We start from the raw sequence: 25,460 nt of genomic DNA on the forward strand, positions 1-25,460 counted from the left end.
TCCGCGTCTCCAGGGACTGTCACTGACTTACAAACCCTTTTACCTCCAGGTCACTAATTCAAATCCAGCTAAGGTCGGAAATGACCAAACGTCATTACTGTCAGGAAGCTCTGGGAAAGGAGTTGGTCTCACGCCGGGTGCTCACAGTTTGGCGTGGTTGAGCCCCTCGTGGGCATCCCTCAGCCGACGCGCCAAGCGCTGCGCAGACGCGGGGTTGGCATTACCTTCTCCTCTCTAAGGGTGGCTCATCCTGTGCCGTTCATCCCCGGGCCCTGCCTGTCCTGCGGACAAATGAAGGATCTCTGTCTCCAGTTCTGTCTGCCTGGCTCATTTCCCAAAGACTAAACTCACTGCAAGATTTTTCTCAGTGAATAACTGCTTAGACAAATGGAATAACCAAGCAGGAGCCACGCGTGTTATGTTCTGGCAGGAGCCGCCAGCGAGCAGGTATCAGTGCAAGGTGTCTTCCTGGTGAAACCAGCGTCACAAAGAGCACCTTCCGGGCTTCACGCGCTCTTCTCACTACGCAGGACTGCCTCACACGTCGGCGCCTCAGCCAAGGCTTGATCCTCCACTGCTGGTCCTGATGCTGGACCAGGCTTCCCCAGGGATCCCCCCTTCAAACAGGGCAGCCAGAGCCCAGAGAGAAGGCAGAGGGCCTGGCCCTTGCATGCCCCCAGGTAATTTCCAGTCCTGTCTGCAAGGCACGGTAACACAATCCCTGGCAACTCTACTTACTTAGCAAGCGACCAGGGCAGGGCAGGAACCAGGCCTGGGCAGCAGTGTTTAAGCAAAATGAGGCTTGATTCATTATTGATAGGATCTGGATGCCTACAAGAAGCTCCAGAGAAATGCAAGATGTTAGTCTTGTTTGCTTGGAAACTGACCAAACACTGGAGCAAAATCTTTAAGCAGGACTGTCCGAGAGAGAAAAGCCTTTGCTCGCTCCCTGCAGGCCTGACTCTTCCCTTTTCTGCTGACCTATGACGCTAAAGTGAAGCTTTCAGTGAAACACAGGAATCCGACCCACAAGCAAAACGGGTCGGTCCCATCCAAGCCTCTGCCCGTTTTCCTTCCCTTCCTACTATTAGGGCTGCAGATCCTAAGAACATAAGAACATAAGAACATGCCATACTGGGTCAGACCAAGGGTCCATCAAGCCCAGCATCCTGTTTCCAACAGTGGCCAATCCAGGCCATAAGAACCTGGCAAGTACCCAAACACTAAGTCTATTCCATGTAACCATTGCTAATGGCAGTGGCTATTCTCTAAGTGAACTTAATAGCAGGTAATGGACTTCTCCTCCAAGAACTTATCCAATCCTTTTTTAAACACAGCTATACTAACTGCACTAACCACATCCTCTGGCAACAAATTCCAGAGTTTAATTGTGCGTTGAGTAAAAAAGAACTTTCCACGATTAGTTTTAAATGTGCCCCATGCTAACTTCATGGAGTGCCCCCTAGTCTTTCTACTATCCGAAAGAGTAAATAACCGATTCACATCTACCCATTCTAGACCTCTCATGATTTTAAACACCTCTATCATATCCCCCCTCAGTCGTCTCTTCTCCAAGCTGAAAAGTCCTAACCTCTTTAGTCTTTCCTCATAGCGGAGTTGTTCCATTCCCCTTATCATTTTGGTAGCCCTTCTCTGTACCTTCTCCATCGCAATTATATCTTTTTTGAGATGCGGCGACCAGAATTGTACACGGTATTCAAGGTGCGGTCTCACCATGGAGCGATACAGAGGCATTATGACATTTTCCGTTTTATTCATCATTCCTTTTCTAATAATTCCCAACATTCTGTTTGCTTTTTTGACTGCCGCAGCACACTGCACCGACGATTTCAATGTGTTATCCACTATGACACCTAGATCTCTTTCTTGGGTTGTAGCACCTAATATGGAACCTAACATTGTGTAACTATAGCATGGGTTATTTTTCCCTATATGCATCACCTTGCACTTATCCACATTAAATTTCATCTGCCATTTGGATGCCCAATTTTCCAGTCTCACAAGGTCTTCCTGCAATTTATCACAATCTGCTTCAGTTCCGGCTTTCCCCTCCCTTTCCCTTGTGTTTATCTCATTCTTGAATCCTGATATCGTTCCTGACCCCACCGCTGACACAAGGAAGCTGTTCCGTGCATTCCCCATGTGAAGAAATGCCCCTGAGCCTACTTCCTCCCTGCTCCTCTGCCTCATACTATGATCGCTTGCTCCAGAAATTCCTTTCCTCTGAAATAAAATGTTCACTTCTTGTGCATTATTTATGCCATTCAATTATACGAATGTTTGTGTGCATCCTGATCGCTTATCAAAACCACTGGAAATTAATTGGAATCAGTGACAGCAACCGAGTGTTGACTACCCCCCCCCCCCCCCGACCTTCGTGCAGGCCTTTCTAAAATACATTTGTAGCTTGTTGTTGTATTGTTGTTGTTGTCTAGCACTCAGCAGCACAGCCATAACTTTGGAAGAAGACTTCTTAACTATCCATGGGCCCATCTGGTACCTCTCATACTCCCATGGGGACCGCACCATTCTCCCCTTTTTTTCACGCAGCCCCTCACTTACATATTGCCTCGGGCGCCAGGAGACACGTCTGCATGCGCGTTAGGAAAACTGGTGCTCTGTACGTGCGCCTTATTGCATCGGCCCCACAGACTTTGATGGTCTTGTCCTGAAGGAAAGCCATTAATGGTATCTCTCCCCCTTGTAGGAAGCCACACAGGGTAGGCCTAGGTCATTAGAGCAGGGATAGTGGAACATCTTTTTGGTTGGGTAGGGGGAGGCCATTCCAACCAAGCTCTGTCCCCTCCTAACCCTTTCCCTTCACCCCCCTGCAGAGGGGGCACCATCTCAACCCTCGCCACAGGCAGCAGATTGCCTTGAGCTGCCCCTGATCTCAGGGCCTTCAAATTGGTAGGCCTCGACCACGTAGCCACTGCTGCAGTCTTATCAGGGTCAGTAGCGATGCCCTTCTCTGACACAAAGTGCCGCGCATATTTCACCTGAGGCTGGCAGAACTGACACTTGAGCCCCTGAGCTTCCAGTCGATCCAGGGTGTTCATCAGCCTAGTCTCATGCTCTTCTAAGGTCTTTCCAAAGACAATGAGGTCATCTAGGTCTACCAGTACTTCCAGGAGATTCATGTCTCCCACTGTTTTTTCCATAAGTCACTGGAACATACTTGAGGCTCCTGAAACTCCTTGAGGCATTTGCTCAAACTGGTAGAAACTCAGGAGACAGATGAAGGCGGCAATTTCCTTATCACTTTCTTTCATGGGGATCTGGTAATACCCACTTCTTAGATCTAACTTAGAGAAACATTTGCTTCCTGTCAGACAATCTAATATATATCATCTATCCTTGGCAGGATGTTCTGGTCTGGAATAGTTCTCTTGTTCAATGTCCAATAGTCTATGCACACCTGAACTTCCCCATACTTCTTCCTAGCTAGCACTATGGGAGAGACATAGGGGCTTCTTGATTCCTGTATTATTCCATCCTATAGATGATTTTGGACGTCCTCAATGTCGTCTGGGGCTGGTCGCCTTGACCTTTCATGGAAAGGACAGGTGTCGTGCAAGAATATAGGGAGCTCTAATATTTTGGCCAACCCCACAACCCACTCATGGGTGGAAAACACATTGCCATGCTTAGACAGTTGCTGAATTAATCATTCTTTCCACTCGGGGGAGATCGGGGAGTTCTAGAAGTTAAAGAGCAAGGAGTCAAATAGTGGGGTGGGGCCCCTCTGCGGGGAACCTCCTACTTCCATGGTGTCCACAGTGTAAGCTCAGGCTATCTCAGATCCCTTGTCCAAGGTGATATATTTTTTTGATTCATTTCACACCCAGACCTGCAGCTGGTCATCCTTCAGACTTTGGGTGGGTATAACTCCTTGTTGAATTAGCAGTCTTCCAGGCAGCCAAGAATTTGGGGAGGCATCCACCATTACAATTTGCATCTTTGCCTCTGGGAGGAGCTCCAGGTGTCAGATAACAGACAGCGTAGCCCCAGGAGGTAACAACTGGCTGGGAGAAAGCACTCCAAACTGGACCCAAATACTCTTCAATCATTAACGGGTTTGACGGTGTTCCCTGGTAGTAGGCTGCTAGGCACAGTGGGTGGATGGTTAACACATTGGCATAGTCGGGCCCTGCCAGCTCTTGACATCTCTTAGCCATCTGCTGGAACAAACTGGTGTTGGTTCCAATGATGAAGGGAGTATTATCTCACCCTTTAGCCTTGGGACACACCAGTGCCAAGACCTTAACGGTTTCTTGGACCCCCATCACATTTTCTGGGAAACCTATATCCACTACTACATACCTTCAAAAGGGGTAGCTTGACTCACTCAGTCCCTACATGGTCAAGCACTCTATGGATGTATAGGTAAGTATCTCAGATGAGCTTCAATAATTCAATAATAATTTGTGACCCACTGTCCAACAGTGCTTTCACAGATTGACCCTTCATCTTCACAGTCACAATAAGCTTGAGCCCAACCAGTCCTTTGGGTAGGTGAGAAGCCCCTGAATGTATGCTGGAGCTGATAGCATCACAGAGCCTCAGATACTCCATTACCGGACCCCTCTTGAGTTTCCCCGAGGAGACGAGGAACGGGTTAATCTCTGTACTGCCAACCGTAAATCTTCTGGGTTTCTGCAGACTTTAGCCCTGTGGCCATTTTGGGACCACGCCTTGGAAAATGACCATGGGGAAGGGTATGGACTGAGTTAATGTGATGGCACACACGAAAGGCCATTAATTTCTCCTGTGCAGAGTCACAGGTTCGGCCTATCACTTTTATACTCTGCCAACCTGTTGCTGTTTCTATAATGTTGGTGATTTCCTGTAATGCTGTGCCCAAAGGGATATTCTGCACTAAAAAGGCCCTACTTCTATCAGCCTCCTCCCTCTTGCATCAGGTTTCTAGAATTTGAAAGGCCATGGTAATGGTAGTTCACAAAAGGTGGGTGGGTATTACTTATCCGGTCTGGATGTGGTACAAGCAAAGAAAGAGAAAATGTTTGAATCCCAGCGGTGCCTCCACTCTGTGGCCCCTCCTTGGTGCAGACTATGAATTACCCCTGTGCTTGGGGTGGGGAGCACAGCATGAAAAATTATATTTACTAATATGATTTATCTTCAAGTTTATAGTCTTAGTGGGGGATGAGACCGGGTCCTGGACACCTCGATACAATTCTGTGTCCTTCCTAAACAACCTCTCACTTGTGGCACCACAGACCAGATAAAATCATCACACCAGAGTTAAACAGTAATTAACCTTTTTACTAGTATTGTGTAAGTAGACAGTAAATCCAACCAGTACATTAAATGGGAAAAGTACAGTAGTAAAGCATAATATAAACTTGCAGTTTTAATAATTTTATATCAAGTAATGCAAAAATATAACTGGGTATAGCCTATTAGCCAGGGCAACCAACAAACTCATATGGATATTAAAAAAAAAAAAAAAATAGGGAGCGCTAATAGATAAAGGTGGGACAGAAAGGCAGTGAAGTACACAGCTTTCAAAAATTGTCTTTTCCCCTGAGTCCTCAAAAAGTGTGTGTGGGGAAACAGATCCACCCCAATGTCACCAGTTTGTAAAGAGTACATCCTGTCCCAAACACAAAATTGTGTGGGAAAAAAAAAAAAGAAAATGAAAAAGTCCCTCTTGATGGTGGAGCTGGCCAGATGTCAAGCCAAATAGAAGAGCAGTGCAGTGTGTGAAAGGTCTCTCTCTACTGGGGAACTTTCCCAAATGGTTTATTTGATACTAAACGGAAAGCTGGACTAGTTTCAAGTCTCTTATAGAAAGACCATGGTCCACCAATTGTTGTTTACCAGAAAGGGCTTATGCTTGACTTTGGCTGAAAAACTGAAGTAATTAAAATGAGATACTGAATATGGGGACAAAAGGCAAGAAAATAAACCTTCTCACTCCTCTGCTAAAATAATCTCTGTACAAAATTTAGCTTACTTAACTCAGTCTCTTAGGAGGATGATCCATCCATGAGCTCCTGGGCCTGGATATCTCTGGAAAGGAAGTATCTCGGTCTCTCAGCTCCTGGCAACTCTGTCCCTTGCTGGGATTTTATGTGTAGCTCGGCTTTGAAACAAGAACAGCTGTCTGTCTCTCTGTTTCCTCAGACCGCAGACCTCTGTCTCTCCCGCTTGATAATTAGCTCTTCAGGAGAAGAACTGATTGCAAGGCTGCCAGATGCACTCCTTTCTTCCTGGCTCCAACTCCTGGCCGACCTTGCCCCTCACACACAGACAGAGCCAGCCAAATTGCACCTTTTCTACCTTAATTGGTTCCCCAGCATTCCTTTGGCTTCCTCCTCTGCTGGCTATATAGTGCTGTTTTCTGGGCAGGCTAAACAGTACAGCCCTTTTCCCAACTTGTTGAGTGCTGGATGCTGGTTCTTGCAGAACATTTGCCATTCACAGGAGAGCTCAGGGGTTTTTGATGTATTTTTATATTACTTCACCTTGGCTATGGCAGTCTCTAGAGTACCTGCATGTAATCCGCTTTGAATTGCCAGAAAAGCAGAATATAAAACAAACAAACATTCTGACACCTGTTCATTAGAATATGAGGATAGCGTTTAAAGAGATCAAGGCACCTAACCAGGGAGTAAGGTATTAGATCTCTGGGTAGAAAAGTTGTCCCAGGCAGAGCAGTCAAACATAGTATTTAGCCTCTGTAAAAGCAGGCATTCCCGGAAACATGTTTTGGAGAAAAGTATGTGCATAGAATTGAATTTTCAGCTGCACGTGCATTGTTTCTCCTGCAGAACCCCAGCTATACAAACTGGTGCAAAGTATGCAGGCACCTTGCTCTCTCGTGTATCTTTAGTCAATTTTCAAAAGAAGCATCTTATTGAAATGTTACCAGTGTATCTTTACCTTAAGATGGGGTGGGGAGACTGAATTATATAAAAGTTAATAAGGCACCAGATCTAGATGAGTTCAGGAGTAGTAGGTTAATTCAACCTTATCAGATTCTTTTTTTAAAACAAGACAATTATAACCTTAGGGGAAATGAGGCAGATATGATTTATTTGGACTTTACCAAGGCCTTTGGCACAGTTCCACATGAGAGAATGTGTACAAGGTAAAGAGAATAGAGATTGAGGATTCCATTAGTTTTTCTCTCAAAGTCTAGCTGTACAGTACATACTGCAAGTTTTAATAAATGGTGATTAATGGAAACTATTTCAGGCAGTACAAGGTGACGAGTGGTGTGCTGTAGCCTGTCTGGAAGAAGAAATGATTGATCACAATGTTGTCATTATCTAAATTAGGCCAGTCTCTATTGGGTTATATAGATACGGTTGCCAACTGGCTCCAGATTTTCAGGACAGGTTGATCCAGTCCTGGTTTTACCCTGTTGCATGCAGGGACTTGTAGTCTTGCTCTTCTAAGGAACTGCAATAGGGAAGTCAGAACTACAAGTCCCTGCATGCAGTGGAACAAAACAAGGACTGGATCAGCCTGTCCTGAAAATCTGGAGCCAGTTGGGCGCCCTATATATAAATAAGGTGGCCACCTCACCCTGGAGAACCTGAACAGACTAATAGCTCGTGGTTTTACCCTACTGCATGCATGTAAATGTAGTCCCACTTTACTCAGGGAAATCATAATAGTAACTCCATTCATGTCGTTCGGGCAGAACTGGGACCATATGATCTTGTTTGGGTTGCTGGGGGAGAGGTTTTTCAGCAAAGCTATAGCTAGACACTCTGAAAGAGGTCAGATCTGCGGGTAAATGCAGGCTCAGCATGTTGATGTACTATGGCCACAAGAATCGACAGGCAGAATGCAGACTTGAATAGGATTTGAACCAGGGGCATCATTAGCTCTGGGTACATGGGGCCTATGACCAAAGTCTTTTCCTTGGTGCTCTGCGTATCTAGCGCTATTGGGTGGCAAAAAGAGGAGGCCCGGGTGCCATGGATCCCAACCCGAGGCGGCCCAAGAAGAGACTTGGTAGAGTCATCCCATGGCAGCCCAAGAAGACACCGGCGGGGCTGAAAGGGAGGCCCTGAATGAAAGCCTGAGAGGATGTAAAGAGAGAGAGAGAGGGAGTGCACAATGTGTGCATGCATGAGAGAGGAGAGAGAGTGAATGCGTGAGAGAGAGAGGGGCAGTGTGTTTGAGAACATAAATGAGTGAGTGTGTGTGTGAGAGAGTGTATGTGTGTTTGAGCGTGTATGTGAAAGTATATGTGTGTGTGTGTATGAGAGTGTATGTGAAAGTATATGTGTGTGTGTGAGAGAGAGAGAGGGGGGAAGTATCTTTTAACTGTCTCTTATGTATGTTCCTGACAAACGTCGGTATATAAAAGCAAGCAAATAAATAAAGAAATTATTCCATCTCTACAATAGAGAGTCTTAGCCTGTAAGGGACTATTAGAAATGAGTCCATCTCTACAATAGAGAGTCCTGGCCTGTAAGGGACTATTAGAAATGAGTCCATCTCTACAATAGAGAGTCATGGCCTGTAAGGGACTAATAGAAATGAGTCCATCTCTACAATAGAGAGTCCTGGCCTGTAAGGGACTATTAGAAATGATTCCATCTCTACAATAGAGAGTCTTGGCCTGTAATGGACTATTAGAAATGAGTCCATCTCTACAATAGAGAGTCTTGGCCTGTAAGGGCCTATTAGAAATGAGTCCATCTCTACAATAGAGAGTCCTGGCCTGTAAGGGACTATTAGAAATGATTCCATCTCTACAATAGAGAGTCTTGGCCTGTAAGGGACTCTTAGAAATGAGTCCATCTGTACAATAGAGAGTCTTGGCCTGTAAGGGACTATTAGAAATGAGTCCATCTCTACAATAGAGAGTCTTGGCCTGTAAGGGCCCATTAGAAATGAGTCCATCTCTACAATAGAGAGTCCTGGCCTGTAAGGGACTATTAGAAATGATTCCATCTCTACAATAGAGAGTCTTGGCCTGTAAGGGCCTATTAGAAATGAGTCCATCTCTACAATAGAGAGTCTTGGCCTGTAAGGGACTATTAGAAATGAGTCCATCTCTACAATAGAGAGTCCTGGCCTGTAAGGGACTATTAGAAATGATTCCATCTCTACAATAGAGAGTCTTGGCCTGTAAGGGACTATTAGAAATGAGTCCATCTGTACAATAGAGAGTCCTGGCCTGTAAGGGACTATTAGAAATGAGTCCATCTCTACAATAGAGAGTCTTGGCCTGTAAGGGACTATTAGAAATGAGTCCATCTCTACAATAGAGAGTCCTGGCCTGTAAGGGACTATTAGAAATGATTCCATCTCTACAATAGAGAGTCTTGGCCTGTAAGGGCCCATTAGAAATGAGTCCATCTCTACAATAGAGAGTCCTGGCCTGTAAGGGACTATTAGAAATGATTCCATCTCTACAATAGAGAGTCTTGGCCTGTAAGGGCCTATTAGAAATGAGTCCATCTCTACAATAGAGAGTCTTGGCCTGTAAGGGACTATTAGAAATGAGTCCATCTCTACAATAGAGAGTCTTGGCCTGTAAGGGACTATTAGAAATGAGTCCATCTCTACAATAGAGAGTCCTGGCCTGTAAGGGACTATTAGAAATGAGTCCATCTCTACAATAGAGAGTCCTGGCCTGTAAGGGACTATTAGAAATGAGTCCATCTCTACAATAGAGAGTCTTGGCCTGTAAGGGACTATTAGAAATGATTCCATCTCTACAATAGAGAGTCTTGGCCTGTAAGGGACTATTAGAAATGAGTCCATCTCTACAATAGAGAGTCCTGGCCTGTAAGGGACTATTAGAAATGAGTCCATCTCTACAATAGAGAGTCTTGGCCTGTAAGGGCCTATTAGAAATGAGTCCATCTCTACAATAGAGAGTCTTGACCTGTAAAAGGCTGTTATTAATCAGTTTCTGCCAGTTTCTCCAGCGCTGTTGGATTCATTCAGAAATGTTGACCTTTAAATAATTGGGGGGGGGGGGGGGGGGGGAGAGACACGGAAGTTACTACTCATAGAAATAGTAGAAATATTGATTAGAAAAGTCTGAATTTATGAATAATATTAAATATAACAGTCTTCTTCACAGGAGGGCACGTCCGCCTTCCCTAGGACGCAGGGAGGGGGAATTTGACAAGGTTTGCTGTGTTCTTCTCAGCTTTCCTTGCCTGCTCCGTGCACTTTTATCTTGGCTGAGATGAACATGTGGTGACATCCAGTGCCTGAGAAGGAAGACACAGGCAAGGGAGAAGATTTGTTTCGGTGAGGACTGGGCCTCTGGAGCCAGTTTAAAATAACTTGAAGAAGACGTCAAAGAGATTTCCCAATAGTTTGAAAATAGATTGCAGTGGGAAACTCTGTATTTAAGGTGGTCCTTCCAGGAAGTCTTGCACAATCTGGAACACCCTCATACTGAGCATTTGTCCATCTGTCCCCTTTTTCATTTGTGCTCGTGCAGGTAACTTATGCATGGGACTTGTCTGCTGTGCACACACATTTAAAACGCGGACAGTTGCACGTACAGGAAGTGCAAACAGTTTTGAATGTGATAGGTGGCAGATGGCTCCCTTCTGATCCTGTACCCGTCCTTGCCACCCACTCCACCCCCTCTCCACTTCCAGTAATGTCCTCCCTGCCTGCGATACGTAGCCAAACCTCAGGACTCCCTCAGGCATTGGTGATGCTGGTACTAGAAGGTAGCGAGTGCCAGGGACCGAGTCAGGCTGCGGCCACTTGCTCACCCGCCCTCTCCTCCCGTCTGGAAGCCTGGAGCCGGCTGGAGCTCTGCGGTGCTGCTGAGCATGGGATAAGCGGGCTGAGTCCCCAGCGTGCACTTTCTGCTGGAAACAGCATCGTCAAAGCCCAGAGGGAGCCCTGACATCTTTGGGGGTAGGAGGGTAAGGATCAGAGGCCAGGCCAAAAGGAGGCAGGCAGAGGAGAGCAGGGTTTGGCTTAGCCGTTTTACCCAGGGAAATTGTTATTTACTTGGCTGGCTTAAAATTTCCCTCCTCTGTCTGGGCTACAAGGCTTTCCCTAGGTGGAAAGGAGAACGGTAAACTCCATGGGAGCCCCATCCCCAACACAATAGTTTCAGCTTTCCAGAGCTCTGCTGCAGTTCATTCCACCGGGGCCCCGCAACCCTGCTACGCTCTGTCCTGCCGGGCTAAAAGTACAGGCCAACGTTTATACAGTGGAGTAAAAACCTTGTGCTGCCGCTGGGAGAGGGGAGGAAGGCAGGACAGGAACACTTCCGTTGTAAAATGTCCATGCACTATTTTGCCGGCTCTCAGCCACAGGCACAGGTAGTGGATGCAGCGTTGTCTCTGGCATATTTAGCCTGCTTTGTTCATATTAGATGATTTCCAAAGCTAAACAAGGCGAGTAATTTCCCTTCCAAAATTAGCTGTAGTGTGTGTGGGATAAAGTGCCCGGAGTGGGTATTGCAAACAACGTGGGGTATTAAAAACTGCCCCCCTTAGCTGGAATCCATCCATTTCCTGCGCCTGAAAGGAGAAGGAAGCAGCATCTCTTCCGTATTCCTTCCTGGGATGAGTTTGCATTAGTGCGGTCTCAGATACACTCGTAGACTGTAAGTTCTTTGGGGCAGGGGTTATCATCCTTGAATATTTAATACCCCCATGCAGCCCTGCGTGTGTCTAGTAGGATAAAAATAAGTATTGTTATTCTGGTATTATTATTTATGCGGAAGGCTATTGCCAGAGCCATTGGCCGGGTTAAACTGGCCTGTCTGAAAACTGTCCTCCCTCAATCCAGCTAAAACTAAAATATTGCTTACCACAGCATTACATTTTCACCGGGTTAAAGAGAGGCAAACTCCAGGGCACGTGTAGATTGGGAGTGCGGTAGGGAGGGGGAGAGAAGAGTAAAACAGTGCGCATACATTTGAGTTTCAAATGCGCGCGCTTCATCTTCACCACTCCCATCCATTCCTCACACACGGTGTGTGCAAATGCACATGTACTCTACACCAGCTCAGCGGGTTGTAACCTTGTCCTGCAGTACCACCTAGTCAGTGGGGTTTTTAGGATAGCCACACTAAATAAGCATGCACGGAGGAGGTAGGGAGAAGGCAGATTGAGTTGGTCAACAAGCTCCGTTGCCCGTTTGCAAAAATATCAATGGTTTTCACCATTTTCTTTGTTTTATGTATAACCCCTGAGCTAGAAGTCCCCATTAGGGACCCAGGAACCACACCTCAAACGCAGTCAAAAAAGCAAACAGAATCAGGCCTATCCTGTAAAGTGCGGCCGCGTTTACCCTGCTCCTAAGCCGCTTTTTACTCCGTTTTCGGCCGCGTTAGCCCTTCCTGCGATCCCGAATCCCCTTTAACCTACTCCTACCGCGTCCTAAATTCCCCGGGCAACCCCTTCCGCCCGCGGCATGTATATTGCATGCAAACGAGCGAATTAGCTCGATATTGCATGCAAACGAGCGAATTAGCTATTCCCTAGCATCCCGTAACCCGCTCCCCGACTATCGCTATCTTTCCGCGCCGTTTTGTCGCGCGTTTAACCTGCAAACTTACCACCTACCCTGACCCAGGCGGTAGAGGCAGGGGTAAGGGTAGATGGCAAGCTTTCCCCCAGCCCCCGCTCACCTGCCCCAGCCGCGATCATGGGTGCCGGTCTCCGTGGCAGCCCCAGTCCTCTCCCCTGCTCCCGAAGCCAAAAAAAAAAAAAAAAGCGAAAAAAATGTTGCAGCCCCCCTCCGATGTCCGGACTGGGGCTGCCACGGAGACTGCAACGGCAAAGCAAAGCAAAAAAAAAACCAAAAGCAATTTTGGTTTTTTTTTTTTTCAAAAGCGACTTTTCTCTTTTTTTTTGCTTCGCCGCTGTCAGTGTCCCCCCTCCTCTCGGAACAGGGCGCGAAAAGCAGCCTTGCTCCGGGAGGAGAGGGAGACACTGACAGCGGCGAAGCAACGGCGAAGCTAAAAAAAACCAAAAGCAATTTTGGTTTTTTTTTTCAAAAGCGACAATTTTGTTTTTTTTCCAAAAGCGACTTACTTTTGGGATCTGTCAAGATCCCAAAAGTAAGTCGCTTTTGGACAACTTACTTTTCTGAAGCCATCAGCAGGAACACGATCTACCTCCTCCGCCTCCTCCAGGAAGATGGCTGCCAGCACGGGGGAAAGCAGCCCCTGTGCATTCAATTGGCTGCTCAAGACGTGACGTCACGACGTTTGGCGTCACGGCAGCCAATTGAATGCACAGGGGCCGCTTTCCCCCGTGCTGGCAGCCATCTTCCTGGAGGAGGCGGGGGAGCAACGATGCCGGACGGCTGCAAAAGTAAGTCGGGTCGGTCGGTCGGTCGGGTTGGGTCCCCTTTTGGTTTTTTTCACTTTTTTTTTTGCTTCGCCGCTGTCATCTCTTCTCCACTCCTCCCGGAGCAAGGCTGCTTTTCGCGCCCTGCTTCGGGAGGAGGGGAGGGGGGGCTGGCAGTCCCGACTTCCTGGTATCTGTCATTTCAAATGACATTTGAAATGACATTTGAAATGACAGATACCAGCGTGGCCGTGAAGCCTTAGGCCCGCGCACCCAGGATACTGTATAGGCGCTCTATCCAGTAAAATGGGTTGCACGGGTCTAAGGCATTACGGACGCGGTTTACATTTACATAAAATTAGTGTTCAGGATCGAGCGGTAGGTGAGCTGCACTGTGCGTGCGGTAACCACGGGTGCCGTAGGCACTAACGCAGCTCTTCCTACCACTCGGTACTGGATAGACCCGAATGTTAGGAATTATTAGGAAGGGAGTGGTTAATAAAACGGAAAATGTCATAATGCCTCTATATCGCTCCATGGTGAGACCGCACCTTGAATACTGTGTACAATTCTGGTCGCCGCATCTCAAAAAAGTAATAGTTGCGATGGAGAAGGTACAGAGAAGGGCAACCAAAATGATAAAGGGGATGGAACAGCTCCCCTATGAGGAAAGGCTGAAGTGGTTAGGGCTGTTCAGCTTGGAGAAGAGATGGCTGAGGGGGGATATGATAGAGGTCTTTAAGATCATGAGAGGTTTTGAACGAGTAGATGTGACTCGGTTATTTTCACTTTCGAATAATAGAAGGACTAGGGGGCACTCCATGAAGTTAGAAAGTAGCACATTTAAGACTAATCGGAGAAAATTCTTTTTCACTCAACGCACAATAAAGCTCTGGAATTTGTTGCCAGAGGATGTGGTAAGTGCAGTTAGTGTAGCTGGGTTCAAAAAAGGTTTGGATAAGTTCTTGGAGGAGAAGTCCATTAATGGCTATTAATCAATTTTACTTAGGGAATAGCCACTGCTATTAATTGCATCAGTAGGATAGGATCTTCTTAGTGTTTGCGTAATTGCCAGGTTTGGCCTCTGTTGGAAACAGGATGCTGGGCTTGATGGACCCTTGGTCTGACCCAGTATGGCATTTTCTCATGTTCTTATGTTAAAGTCCTTTCCTGGTGTCAGTTTTCTGAGGGTCTAGAATTCCCTGATGGGGGGAGGATTACCCTTCTAGGTCAATAATAACCAGCACTCACAATCATACTGGAGGCAGGAGTGGTTTCCAATTTAACTTTGCCGAGTAAGAATGGCAGTTCATGTAAAGTTCTTTACAATTCTTCATGTTTACAGAGTCCTTCTTACAACTTAGACCTTTATTACATTTATTCAGATGATAAAGCCAATTTCATTAGTAATTTTGTTCTGTCTCCAGTCCAAACATTAAGGTCGTTTTTTAGGTTTCCTCCCATGAATTTAGCCCAATTTAGTTGTGTTAATTTCAAGTTCCATGTGTCCATGTGTTACTCCTTATTCTCCTCTTTTTTCATATTTTGTACCTGGATGGCACCTTCATGCTCCTCCCTTGAAATCTCCTGTGATGGTGGACACGCCTGAGTGCTGGCACTGGTTTTCTTCTTCCGCCCTTCTCCGAGGAAATGGATGGGAATCAGTTCCTCCGTGAGGAGAGCAATCGTCCGGCTCGCCCTCCGTGAGAGACGCCCTCCGGCTCGCCCTCCGTGAGAGACGCCCTCCGTGAGAGATGCCCTCTGGCTCGCCCTCCGTGAGAGATGCCCTTTTCCAAGATGTTGAAGAATCTGAGTCCCTGGGCCTGGGGTACTCGGGCAAAACAAAAGGAGGTGTCTTTAAGAAAATAGGGAAACCAAAATAAGAGGCAGAAAGGGTGGGAAAAAACTTCCTTCCCACAAAATAAAGGTTTCCAAATAGCATGGCAAGAGTCCTTCCCTTGGTAAATAAACCACAAGAGAGCTTAAGACGGTGGTAGGGGTTTACATAAGATAAGACCTTACCATTTCAATCTGCCACAACCCATACTAACGATAATAACTCTGTTCCCTCTCCAGTGAGTTGGACCAGTCCTCTTAGTAGAGATCCTTTAGGCTTTCTTTTTTGTCTACTTTCTTATTTATTGAAATTATTACATGTAACAATCAAATAATCTTGACTGAACAGGAATTATAACAACCATTATCCATAATTTAAACCAAAGCAATATCTAACAAGTGTATTCAACACAAATTCTTACTTACATATTTGGCTTTAATATACAGTCCTCCATATGGAGAGAGATCCAATTACTCATGAGAGCTCCTTCGTAATATATTTTTCTATTAAGAAAATGTAGTTGGACTTGCAACTTTATATTTATAGAACATCTCCGTTTACTGAGGGGAAGATGCATCTGGACTAACTCTATCTGCACTAGGACTCACTCCATCTGTTCTAAATTTCAGCAATTGGGTTGGAGTATAAAATATGTAATTAGCTTCTCGATACCTGATGTAATATCAAGGGCCTCATAAGCAAAAATTGTTTCCTTCTTTCCTGCATTTTTTTTGTTTTTTGGGTTTTTTTGCAACATCGGGGAAAATCTGAACTTTCATCTGAAGAAACATCTCTTTCTGTGATTTTATTCTTTATAATAATTTCCAAGGTTTTTGCCAGCACTGAAGTCAGGCTCATGAGTCTATAGTTGCCCAGATCACCTCTGGAACCCCCTTTTTTATATGAGGGTTACACTGACCACCCTCCAGTCTTCAGGTATAATCGATGATTTTAATGATAGGTTACTGATTACTTGTAATAGGTCTGAAATTTCATTTTTTAGATCCTTCAGAACCCTGGGGTGTATACCATCCGGTCCAGGTGATTTGCTACTCTTCAGTTTGTCAATCTGGCCTACTACATCTTACGGGTTCACTGTGATTTGGGTCAGATCATCTGAATCATCACTCTTGAAAATAATCTCCAGAGCACGTATCTCCCCTTCCTCCTCCTCAATAAACCACTAAGCAAAGAATTAATTTAGTCTTTCCCCAATGGCTTTATCTTCCCTAAGAGCTCCTTTAATCCCTCTGTCATCTAATGATCCAACTGACTCCCTTGCAAGCTTCCTGCTGTGGATATATTTTTTAAAGTTTTTATTATGAGTTTTTGCCTCTGCGGCCTCGTGTGGCTGGATAACTTACTACTTATCTTGATATCTTCAAAAGATAACCAGGTAAGTAGCACTGACATCAATAAAAAAGTAAAGGTAAAGGGCCTACGGCCCAATTTACAACCTTGACACTAAGTTTAAAATAAGCCCAATCCCCTTGTAAATTTCTCAAACTATTCTGGGGTTCCCTACCCCTCCCTCCTCCAGCCTCTTCCCTGGTTCTCTCAGTAATGAAATATTGCTGCCCACAGGTCCTTTCCACCCACCCCTACCTCCTGCTGCAACACCCCATTCCCCAAACCATCGCTGTGGGGAGCAGGATCTGAACTTACCCACTCTCCGTAATTTCCAGGAAGCACAAACAACACACAGTTTACCCATCTAGTGCGCTAGCGGAAACAGCATTTACTGCATATTAAATGCTGTTTAATCACCCAATGGAAATTAGTTGCTCTGTATGCGTTTGCATGTATAAAATGCCTCATACATAAGCAATTCAATACAAATAAAATAATGCAGCTGAATTAGAAAAAAATTCAGCCATGTTATTTTATCACATTTCAGGGAAATAATTGGTTTCCAGGGACATCAGGTTGCTAACGCACATCCCAATGTCCTCAGGCCTGTTAAAGAGACAGGCCACCAAATAATACCCCCCCCCCCACACACACACACACACACCCCAAAAATACACAAATGTCTCCCAGGAGTCTTTGTGGACCCTTACCCAACCTGTTGAGTTTTAAGAAGTTTTAGAAATAGTGTGGCAATGCTCCACCCTCATCCAAACCCCTCCCCTTAGCATAAAAAAACCCTGCTCCAACCAAAGATCCCCCCCCCCACTACTGTAGTACAGTTTCCTCCAAAACCTCAACAGAGACCCCCCCCCTTCCAAAAACAAAAAGTCCCTGATGGTCTAAAGTAGGTCCCCCCCCCCTTGCCTCAAAATAATTCCCTGGTAGTCTAGGGCCCCTCCAAGACCTACCGGTTCCTTAAAATAAATCATTAGTGGTACAGTGGGGGCCCAGAGTGACCCCTAAGACCAGGCCTAGTTGACACCATTTTTCAAAACGTTGCTGACTGGCTTTTGCCTCTACCCCATTTTTGTAGGGTGTGGGCAGGGGTCTACCATAACCTCAGGGGACATTTGTGTCTTTTGGGGGGTGCATTTCTGGTTTTGGGCCCTTTAATCTGGAGGCAGCCCTGACTATAGTGGGCTACCATTGCACATGTAGGCCCCATTTCTCCATGCAATTTTTTTGTTGTGAGTTTCTCCTGCGATAAAAAAAAAATTACACAGCAAGACCACTGTGATATTTTGTCGGGGAGGGGGGGGGAAAAATATTGTGGGAACATCCCATTGCAATATTTGGCACCTTCTGCGATAAAATATTGCAGCTTAGTAAATGACGCCATAGTCTTAGATGCTAAAGAAGGTCATATTTATTATTTAATAGCTCATTTAAAGAACAAGTTATCCGACTATCTAAAGATATCCAACTAACCTAGCCTAGGTAAGCTGGACAACTCAATCCCTCCTCGGAACACCCCTAAACACCCCTTTTTTATCTGACTAAATTATAGACGGATAATTACTATAATTTAACTGGATAAGTGGCTGAATATGCTGCATTAGCCAGATAGCTTATCACTTATCTGTCTAAATGGCTTTTGAATATCTACCCCTAAAGTCCTTTCCTGATGTCAATTTACTCTGAGTGTGCAGAATTCCTTGATGGAGGGAAGATTACTCTTGTAGGCCCTGTGCATTGTGTAAGTCTTACTTAAGCATTAACGTCAATGGTAAACAGCACTAATAATCATGCTGGAAGCTGAAGTGGTTTCCAAATTAACTTTACTGAGTAACAATAGAAGTTGATGGGAAAGTTCTTTACATCTCTTCATACCGTGTTTCCCCGAAAATAAGACAGTGTCTTATATTAATTTTTGCTACCAAAGATGCACTAGGCCTTATTTTCAGGGGATGTCTTATTTTTCCATGAAGAAGAATTCACATATATTGTTGAACAAAAAAAATGAACATTTATCATATTCTGAATAGTTGTCTGGTTATGCTGGTTTGTGATGACAACTAACTGAATCCTGCAGGGTAAAAAAATCACAGCTGCATGCTCTGGTGTTCTGTGCGACGGGCATGCTCCCAAATAAAAACTTTGCTAGGTCTTACTTTCGGGGGAGGTCTTATATTTAGCAATTCAGCAAAACCTCTACTAGGTCTTATTTTTGGGGGATGTCTTATTTTCGGGGAAACAGGGTATTTACGGTTATTTTTACAATTTAGATCTTTAATAAATTTGTGACCTCATACTTCCACTTAACTTAGTCAGATGATAAGGCCAGTTTCATTAGTAATTTTGTTCCATCTCCATTCCAAACATTGAGGTTGTTTCCTAAGGTTCCTCCCAATAGCTGGTAGACAGGAATTTCGCCCAATTTAGTTATGTCAGTGTCAAGTCTCCTTTGGCCCACCTTTCCTCTAGTTACTCCTTATTCTCTTCCTTTCCCCTGTTTCATACCTGGATGGTACCTTCATGCTCCTCTTCACCCTTGAAGATCTCCTTGAAATGATCATGGAAGCACCTGTTAGTGCCATTGCTCCCTTCGTTTACTCCTTCTTCCTGAGAACAGATGGGAATCTATTCCTCCATGAGGATACAAATAGTCCTACAGTCCTCTCTATGAGAGACACTCTTCCTCAAGATGTTGAAGAATCTGGGGGTACTCATGCAAAACAAAAGGAAATGTCTTTAAAAAAATAGGGAAATCAAATCAAGAGGCAGGAAGGTTTCCAAATACCATGGCAGAAATAGCTGAAGGCATCCTATATTCTTCACTTAACTCAAGTCTTAGTCTCTGAGTCCCAAGGTTTCTCTCTAAGCAAATAAACAAAAAGAGAGCTTAAAAGGACTTTGCTGCCCCTGGGAGGGTCAGTCTGCTATTACTGGCATCAGTAGCATGGGATCTTCTTAATGTTTGGGTACACTGACTGAGGCCTCCCTGTTCCTCCAATGGTCCCCTCCAGTGTTCTCCTCACCCCTTTGGTTCCAATTTCATCTTGTCCAACTACTGGTTAGCATGTCCAGTTCCCTCCATGCAGACCTACCCCTTATTGACCCTTAGCCCTTTTTCTTAACCTGTAAGCTAGATATTCCCTAAGCATTTCAACTAACCTGTGAGCTAGATATCATATTAACCCGTAAGCTAGATGTTTCTTAACACGTAGTTAGAAGTCTCGTAGTCCTTTTCTTAATGAACCTGTAAGCTAGACTTGCCCTCTAGATTGTGAACGCTTTTCACCCGGTATTTATCAGTTACTTCAGTTTCCCAGCAATTATTGTTCACACCCAAAGTGTATTTGAAGTGAAATCATGTATAGCTTCATGTTTCTTATTTTAATATTTTACTATTTTATTGTATTACATGTTCCTTGTATTCGCCCCCAGGCGACAGTTCAGTTTCTATGTAAACCGGTGCGATATGTATGCTATACAGGAACATTGGTATATAAAAGTTAAAAATAAATAAATAAATACTTGCCAGGTTCTTGTGACCTGATTTGGCCTCTGTTGGAAACAGGATGCTGGGCTTGATGGACCCCGCATGGCAATTTCTTATGTTCTTAATTCAAAACATCCACAGTTTAAGATGGTGGTAAGGGTTTATATAAGCTAAGAGCTCACCATCTCAATCTCCCACATGGGGGAGCCACAAGCCATATTAATGCTAACTCTGTTTCCCTCCCAACGAGTTGGACCATTCCTTTTAGCAGAGGTCCCCTTTAGGCTTTTTACATATGAAATTAGCCCACAGTAAAGAAATGTCCTGTATAAATATGTTTTCAAACAAGCTTAGGTTTTGAGGGTCAGCATCTTTTAGTTTCACTCTCACTGAAGGTGACTTTGTTGCAGGCAACAAGAAAATAGGCTTTCTCAATAATGGGTCTATGTCGGTGGAATGCCCTACCACTTGAACTTTATGATATGTCTAATTATAAGTTTTTCCAAAAGAAATTAAAGACTTATGTTTAAGTTCGCTACTCTTGTGCAAATTCTATCTTAGGAATAAGTAATGCCTTTGCTAAAATGTCTATGTATTGCTTAGATAGGTTAGCTGCCTGGATTTGTGGGAAGACCTGTAAATAAACTAATTAAATAGCTTTTTTTTAGATTCAAAAAATAGCAAAACAGTGACCTGCTTTCTAATTAGAATATCAATCATTTTAAATTTTTTATTTTAAAGCATAGAAGGTCCTCCGGCAAAACATTTATACTCTATGCATTGACCTATGTTAGTTATTTTAGAGTAGATGGAATTAATGATCTTTATTTCTTTCTTTTTAATTTGAAGGTGCATGGGAGAATGGTCGTGCACCCGTGAGACCATGTGCTGCACAATGACATCATGCTGGCTTCTAATCCTGGGTCTCCATTTACTCCAGCTGAGCATGAAATCAGCAGTGGCTTGCCCAGCTCGGTGTGAGTGCGCTCCTCAGATCAAATCCGTGGTGTGCCATCGCAAGCGGCTGACCTCCATCCCAGAGGGGATTCCCACTGAGACAAAAATTCTCGACCTCAGTAAAAACAGAATCCGTTGCCTGAATCCCGGAGATTTGTCCCCCTACCCTTTGTTGGAAGAAGTTGACCTTAGTGAGAACATCATTTCAAGTATAGAGGCAGGGGCATTTAACAACTTGTTCAATCTGCAGACCTTGTACCTGAGAGATAATCAGCTGAAACTCATCCCCACTGGCGTCTTCTCCAAACTGTCTAACTTGACTCTCTTAGATATTAGTGAAAACAAAATTGTGATTCTGTTGGACTACATGTTCCAGGACTTAAAAAACTTGAAGAGCCTGGAAGTGGGAGATAATGATTTGGTATATATCTCTCAGAAGGCCTTCTCTGGCCTGCTGGGCCTTGAGCAGCTGACAATAGAAAGATGCAATTTGACCACAATTTCAGCAGAATCCCTTTCTTATCTTCATAACCTGGAGGTCCTTAGGCTTCGTTATCTTGGCATAACTTCTGTGGAAGATCAGAACTTTAAAAAGCTATATAACCTCAAAGAGCTAGAAATTGATAATTGGTTGTTTCTTGAAGACATCTCACCAACAAGCTTTCAAGGCTTGAACCTTACCTCGCTCTTCATAACTTACACCAACATCACAACAGTTCCTATAGCAGCTTTAAGGAACTTGGTGTATCTCAGATACTTAAATCTGTCTTACAACCCTATCATTACTGTGCAGAGGGGCTCTTTCAGGGACCTTGTCCGACTTCGTGAGCTCCACATTGTTGGTGCCATGTTAACGATGGTAGAACCTCAAGCCTTCTTTGGCCTGAGGCAGATCCGTCTGTTAAATGTTTCCAACAACTTTCTGTCCACACTGGAGGAAAGCACTTTCCATTCTGTCAACACACTGGAGACACTTCGCATAGACCAAAATCCACTGGCCTGTGACTGCCGGCTTCTGTGGATCTTGCAACGTAGGAAGACTCTTAACTTTGATGGCCAGCCACCTACATGTGCTTCACCTACCGAAATCCAGGGCAATGCTCTGAGAGATTTCCCTGACTCAGTTCTTTTTGAGTACTTTATCTGCCAAAAGCCCAAAATAAGGGACCGAAAACTTCAACATTTAAAAGCACATGAGGGACAGTCAGTCTCTTTCAGCTGCCGAGCAGATGGAGAACCCACTCCAGTAATTGTCTGGGTTTCTCCACAGCATAGAATGATCACAAGCAAGAGTGTTGGGAGGGCAACTGTTCTCTCAGGGGGCACCTTAGAAATCCGATATGCTCAAGTCCAAGACAGTGGCACCTATATTTGTATTGCTAGCAATGCTGGTGGCAACGATACTTATTTTGCCACTTTGACTGTGAAGGGGCAGTCAGCAGATAGGTCCACTTATGCAAATCGGACTTTGTATCTTAGTGAGTTCAATGAGACATCACACAACGATACTCAAGTCTTTTTAAAGTTTACCTTTGACCTTAAGACTATCTTGGTGTCAACCGCAATGGGTTGCATCACCTTCCTGGGAGTCGTGCTTTTCTGCTTTCTTCTGCTATTTGTCTGGAGCAGAGGAAGGGGCCAGCACAAGAACAACTTCTCTGTGGAATATTCTTTTCGCAAAGTTGATGGGCCAACCTCAGCTGCTGGGCAAGGGGGTGCAAGGAAGTTTAACATGAAGATGATCTGAGAAAGAACTGGAAAGGGAATTCCTTCTCTGACACCAGTGGGTAAGGCTAGACCAAAGATACTCATGGGAGCTTCCTTGAATCATATCCAGACAGCAGTTTTGTCAAGTAGGCTCAAGTCAGTAATGCTCACTGAATGATTTAGCTGTCACTGAAACTCTGCCTTGATTAAGGTAAACCACAAGGGCTTTCAGATACATGACGAAGTGTGTTGGCCACCATTCCATAGGGCTGAACTATTCCCTCAAGCTGAATTGTGGCATGGGCCTCCATGGCCCCCTTCCTTGAATGGCTTCCATCATCATGGGTTCCCATGATGACTTTCTGAAGATGCTTGAGAGGAACTCCTTGAAACCATATTTAGTTTTGGTTTTGGTTTTAACACCCAGGAACGATTTGCTTAACTCAAGAGCACTGAAATCCAGATCAAAAGCTGGACCCTTAGATTTTCCTTTGAAAGCACCAAGTTCATTTTCTCATTTCTGGTACTCAAAGAATCTTATTTTTTTAATGTGGATCAGATGATTTTTAAAATGTTTTTTGTAACAACAGTGCATGCCACTGATAGATCCTGGATGTTTGATTATACAGCTCATTCCACTTGTGTGTTTCATTTATAATGGACAGTCTGTTATACTCATTTCTCAAGCCAGATACTGTATATTAAATCTGATGCATTTTCTCTTCTTACAATGGACAGAAACCTTACTTATAATGTACTTGTAGTGCTGTTTTTAAGAGGCATAACAAAACGGAGGCATGGAAGGTAGTGAGCTGAGATAAAAGTGAGGAAGAAACTTGAAATCACAGAGGAGAATGAAACAAACCAGAAAGAATGTAACTTCTTACAAAATGGCCTATTCCCTGTCTATAAATAAGCAGAGAAAAGAAAGCAACTCGCCAGGCAGAATTTACAATAGATTCTCATTCCCTCTGAGCTTCTGTCTAAACACAAGCCCTCCACCTCTCTGCATAGCAGGCTCTGGATACCTGGCAAAGGTTGGGTACATAAATATGTCTGCTATTATAGGCCAGCACTGTACCAATGGATAAACTTCCAAACCATGAGTTAGCAGCGAGCTTCACATCTCCCCTTTGCCACTTGGTTTCTCAGAGTGCATTCAGGGCTGTCTTTGGGGGGAGAGGCAGCAGGGGGCCCACCCTGGGCCCTACGCTGCCACAGTAGACCTGCCTCCAGCACTATAGCCACTCAGCTCCTCATATCGGGACCCAACTGTGGAAGCTTCATCCTGGGTCTTGTACTCACCTAAGGGTCAGCCCTGCATGCCCTCTATGTTCCTGGGCACTGGAATACCCAGCTATAGTTAGATAACAAGAATAATATCATTGTCCCTTCTCCAGAGCCTGCATGTTTCTAAGCAAGAGGAAAAGGTTTGCTCAAACGTAAATAGAGAATGAGAGTGCAAAGCAGCCAAAGCTGGGCAGGTGGAAACAAGAAAGAAAGATGCTGATTCCGGCCATGTAAGGTCCTCAGCAGCCTGCATTTGGAGTACAGGATTCAGTTCTGAGCATGTACCCTCCAAATTGATATCCATAAGTATCTAATACCCCCCCCCCCCCCCTATTAAGCTAATAATAGAATGCAAGAACTTACACACTTCTAATCCTGTCCCTGGGTAGGGACCTTCATCTTCAGTTTTTATTTTATTTTACTTGTGAATTTCAATGTTATAGCAAACGATATTAGCAAAAAAAAAAGTTTGATTATAAAACACAGGAGAAAAATCAATGGAAAAGTAATTTTCTGCTGATGTCTTTTTTGATCTAACATTGAAATTCCCAGGCAACGAAGGCCCCCCTAAATGTGGGTAAAACCAAGATTGGCTCAGCCTGCTCCTTAGGGGCATAGAGATCGATGCACGATACTTTGCACCACGTACTGAAAGCCAAGGCCAGGCCCTACAGCTCTCTGATGAGCCCAGAGCGAAATGCTGAGGTAGGCCCTGGACAGCTTGACCTGCTCCCAGACCCACAGGCTGCCTCCTTCACACACCTGATCACAAAGGCAAGGGGCAAAGCTGGAGGAGGAAGGGAATTCTCCAACTCTGATGAGGATCACTGGCCGCTGCCCGTGTCTTCCAGGTTAAAATGTTTTCATTCTGCAGGCCGAGGGAGTAAAGGAGCGAAACTAAATCAAAAACCAGCAGAAGTTAGAAAGAGCTGCACGAGCTGGGGTGTGGGACAGCAAGCGAGACCCCGCCACAAGATGGCAGCAGGTTTCTCATTCCATGGCGCTGTGGCTTCCTTTTCCTCAGTTAAAAGAAAAGATAACAATTCACTGTTATATGCATTGATGGTTTAACATGGCAGGTTGCCTTTTTGTGTATAAAAAGCATGTGATATGCAGTATAATTAAAAAAAATAATGGCCTTGCACTTTCTTTTCCCTCTTTTTCTGTGGTTCAGAAACAAAAACTGTCGGACCTTTTTTTCTTGTTCTGTATTGTGGTTTGGAGCTTTGCTCCTCTTGGGATTTGGTTTTCAGGACCGCCAAAATGCCGTAACCTGGATCTTGGGGCAAATCCATGCAAAGATACCTCGTGCATATTGGTTGAAGGTATCTCGAGCCCCTGGCTCAGTGTTGAGAACCACCTGTGTAATAAGTAGGGTTGCCAACTCACCCCAGGTCGAACGAAGAGGCTGATCCACACCTGGCTTTGCCCTTTGCACGCATGGAGTTGACGTTTTGATTCTCTAAGGCAAATCAATGGGACAACTCCATGCATGCGATGGAGCAACACCAAGCCTGGATCA

At 44.7% G+C, this 25,460-nt stretch overlaps 1 protein-coding gene across 1 annotated transcript in view; it reads left to right on the top strand.

The window, feature by feature from the left end:
• Window positions 1-25,075, top strand: part of LINGO3 (leucine rich repeat and Ig domain containing 3) — a 77,285-nt gene extending 52,210 nt beyond the window's left edge. The window contains exon 3 of the mRNA XM_029610972.1: window positions 20,834-25,075. Within this exon, the coding sequence (XP_029466832.1) occupies window positions 20,838-22,688 (1,851 nt within the window). The 5' untranslated portion in view covers window positions 20,834-20,837 and the 3' untranslated portion in view covers window positions 22,689-25,075. The remainder of the gene's footprint in view (window positions 1-20,833) is intronic.
• The last annotated feature ends 385 nt before the right edge of the window (window positions 25,076-25,460 follow it).

This window comes from Rhinatrema bivittatum, chromosome 8 (assembly GCF_901001135.1).
Source record: "Rhinatrema bivittatum chromosome 8, aRhiBiv1.1, whole genome shotgun sequence".
Taxonomy (NCBI): domain Eukaryota; kingdom Metazoa; phylum Chordata; class Amphibia; order Gymnophiona; family Rhinatrematidae; genus Rhinatrema; species Rhinatrema bivittatum.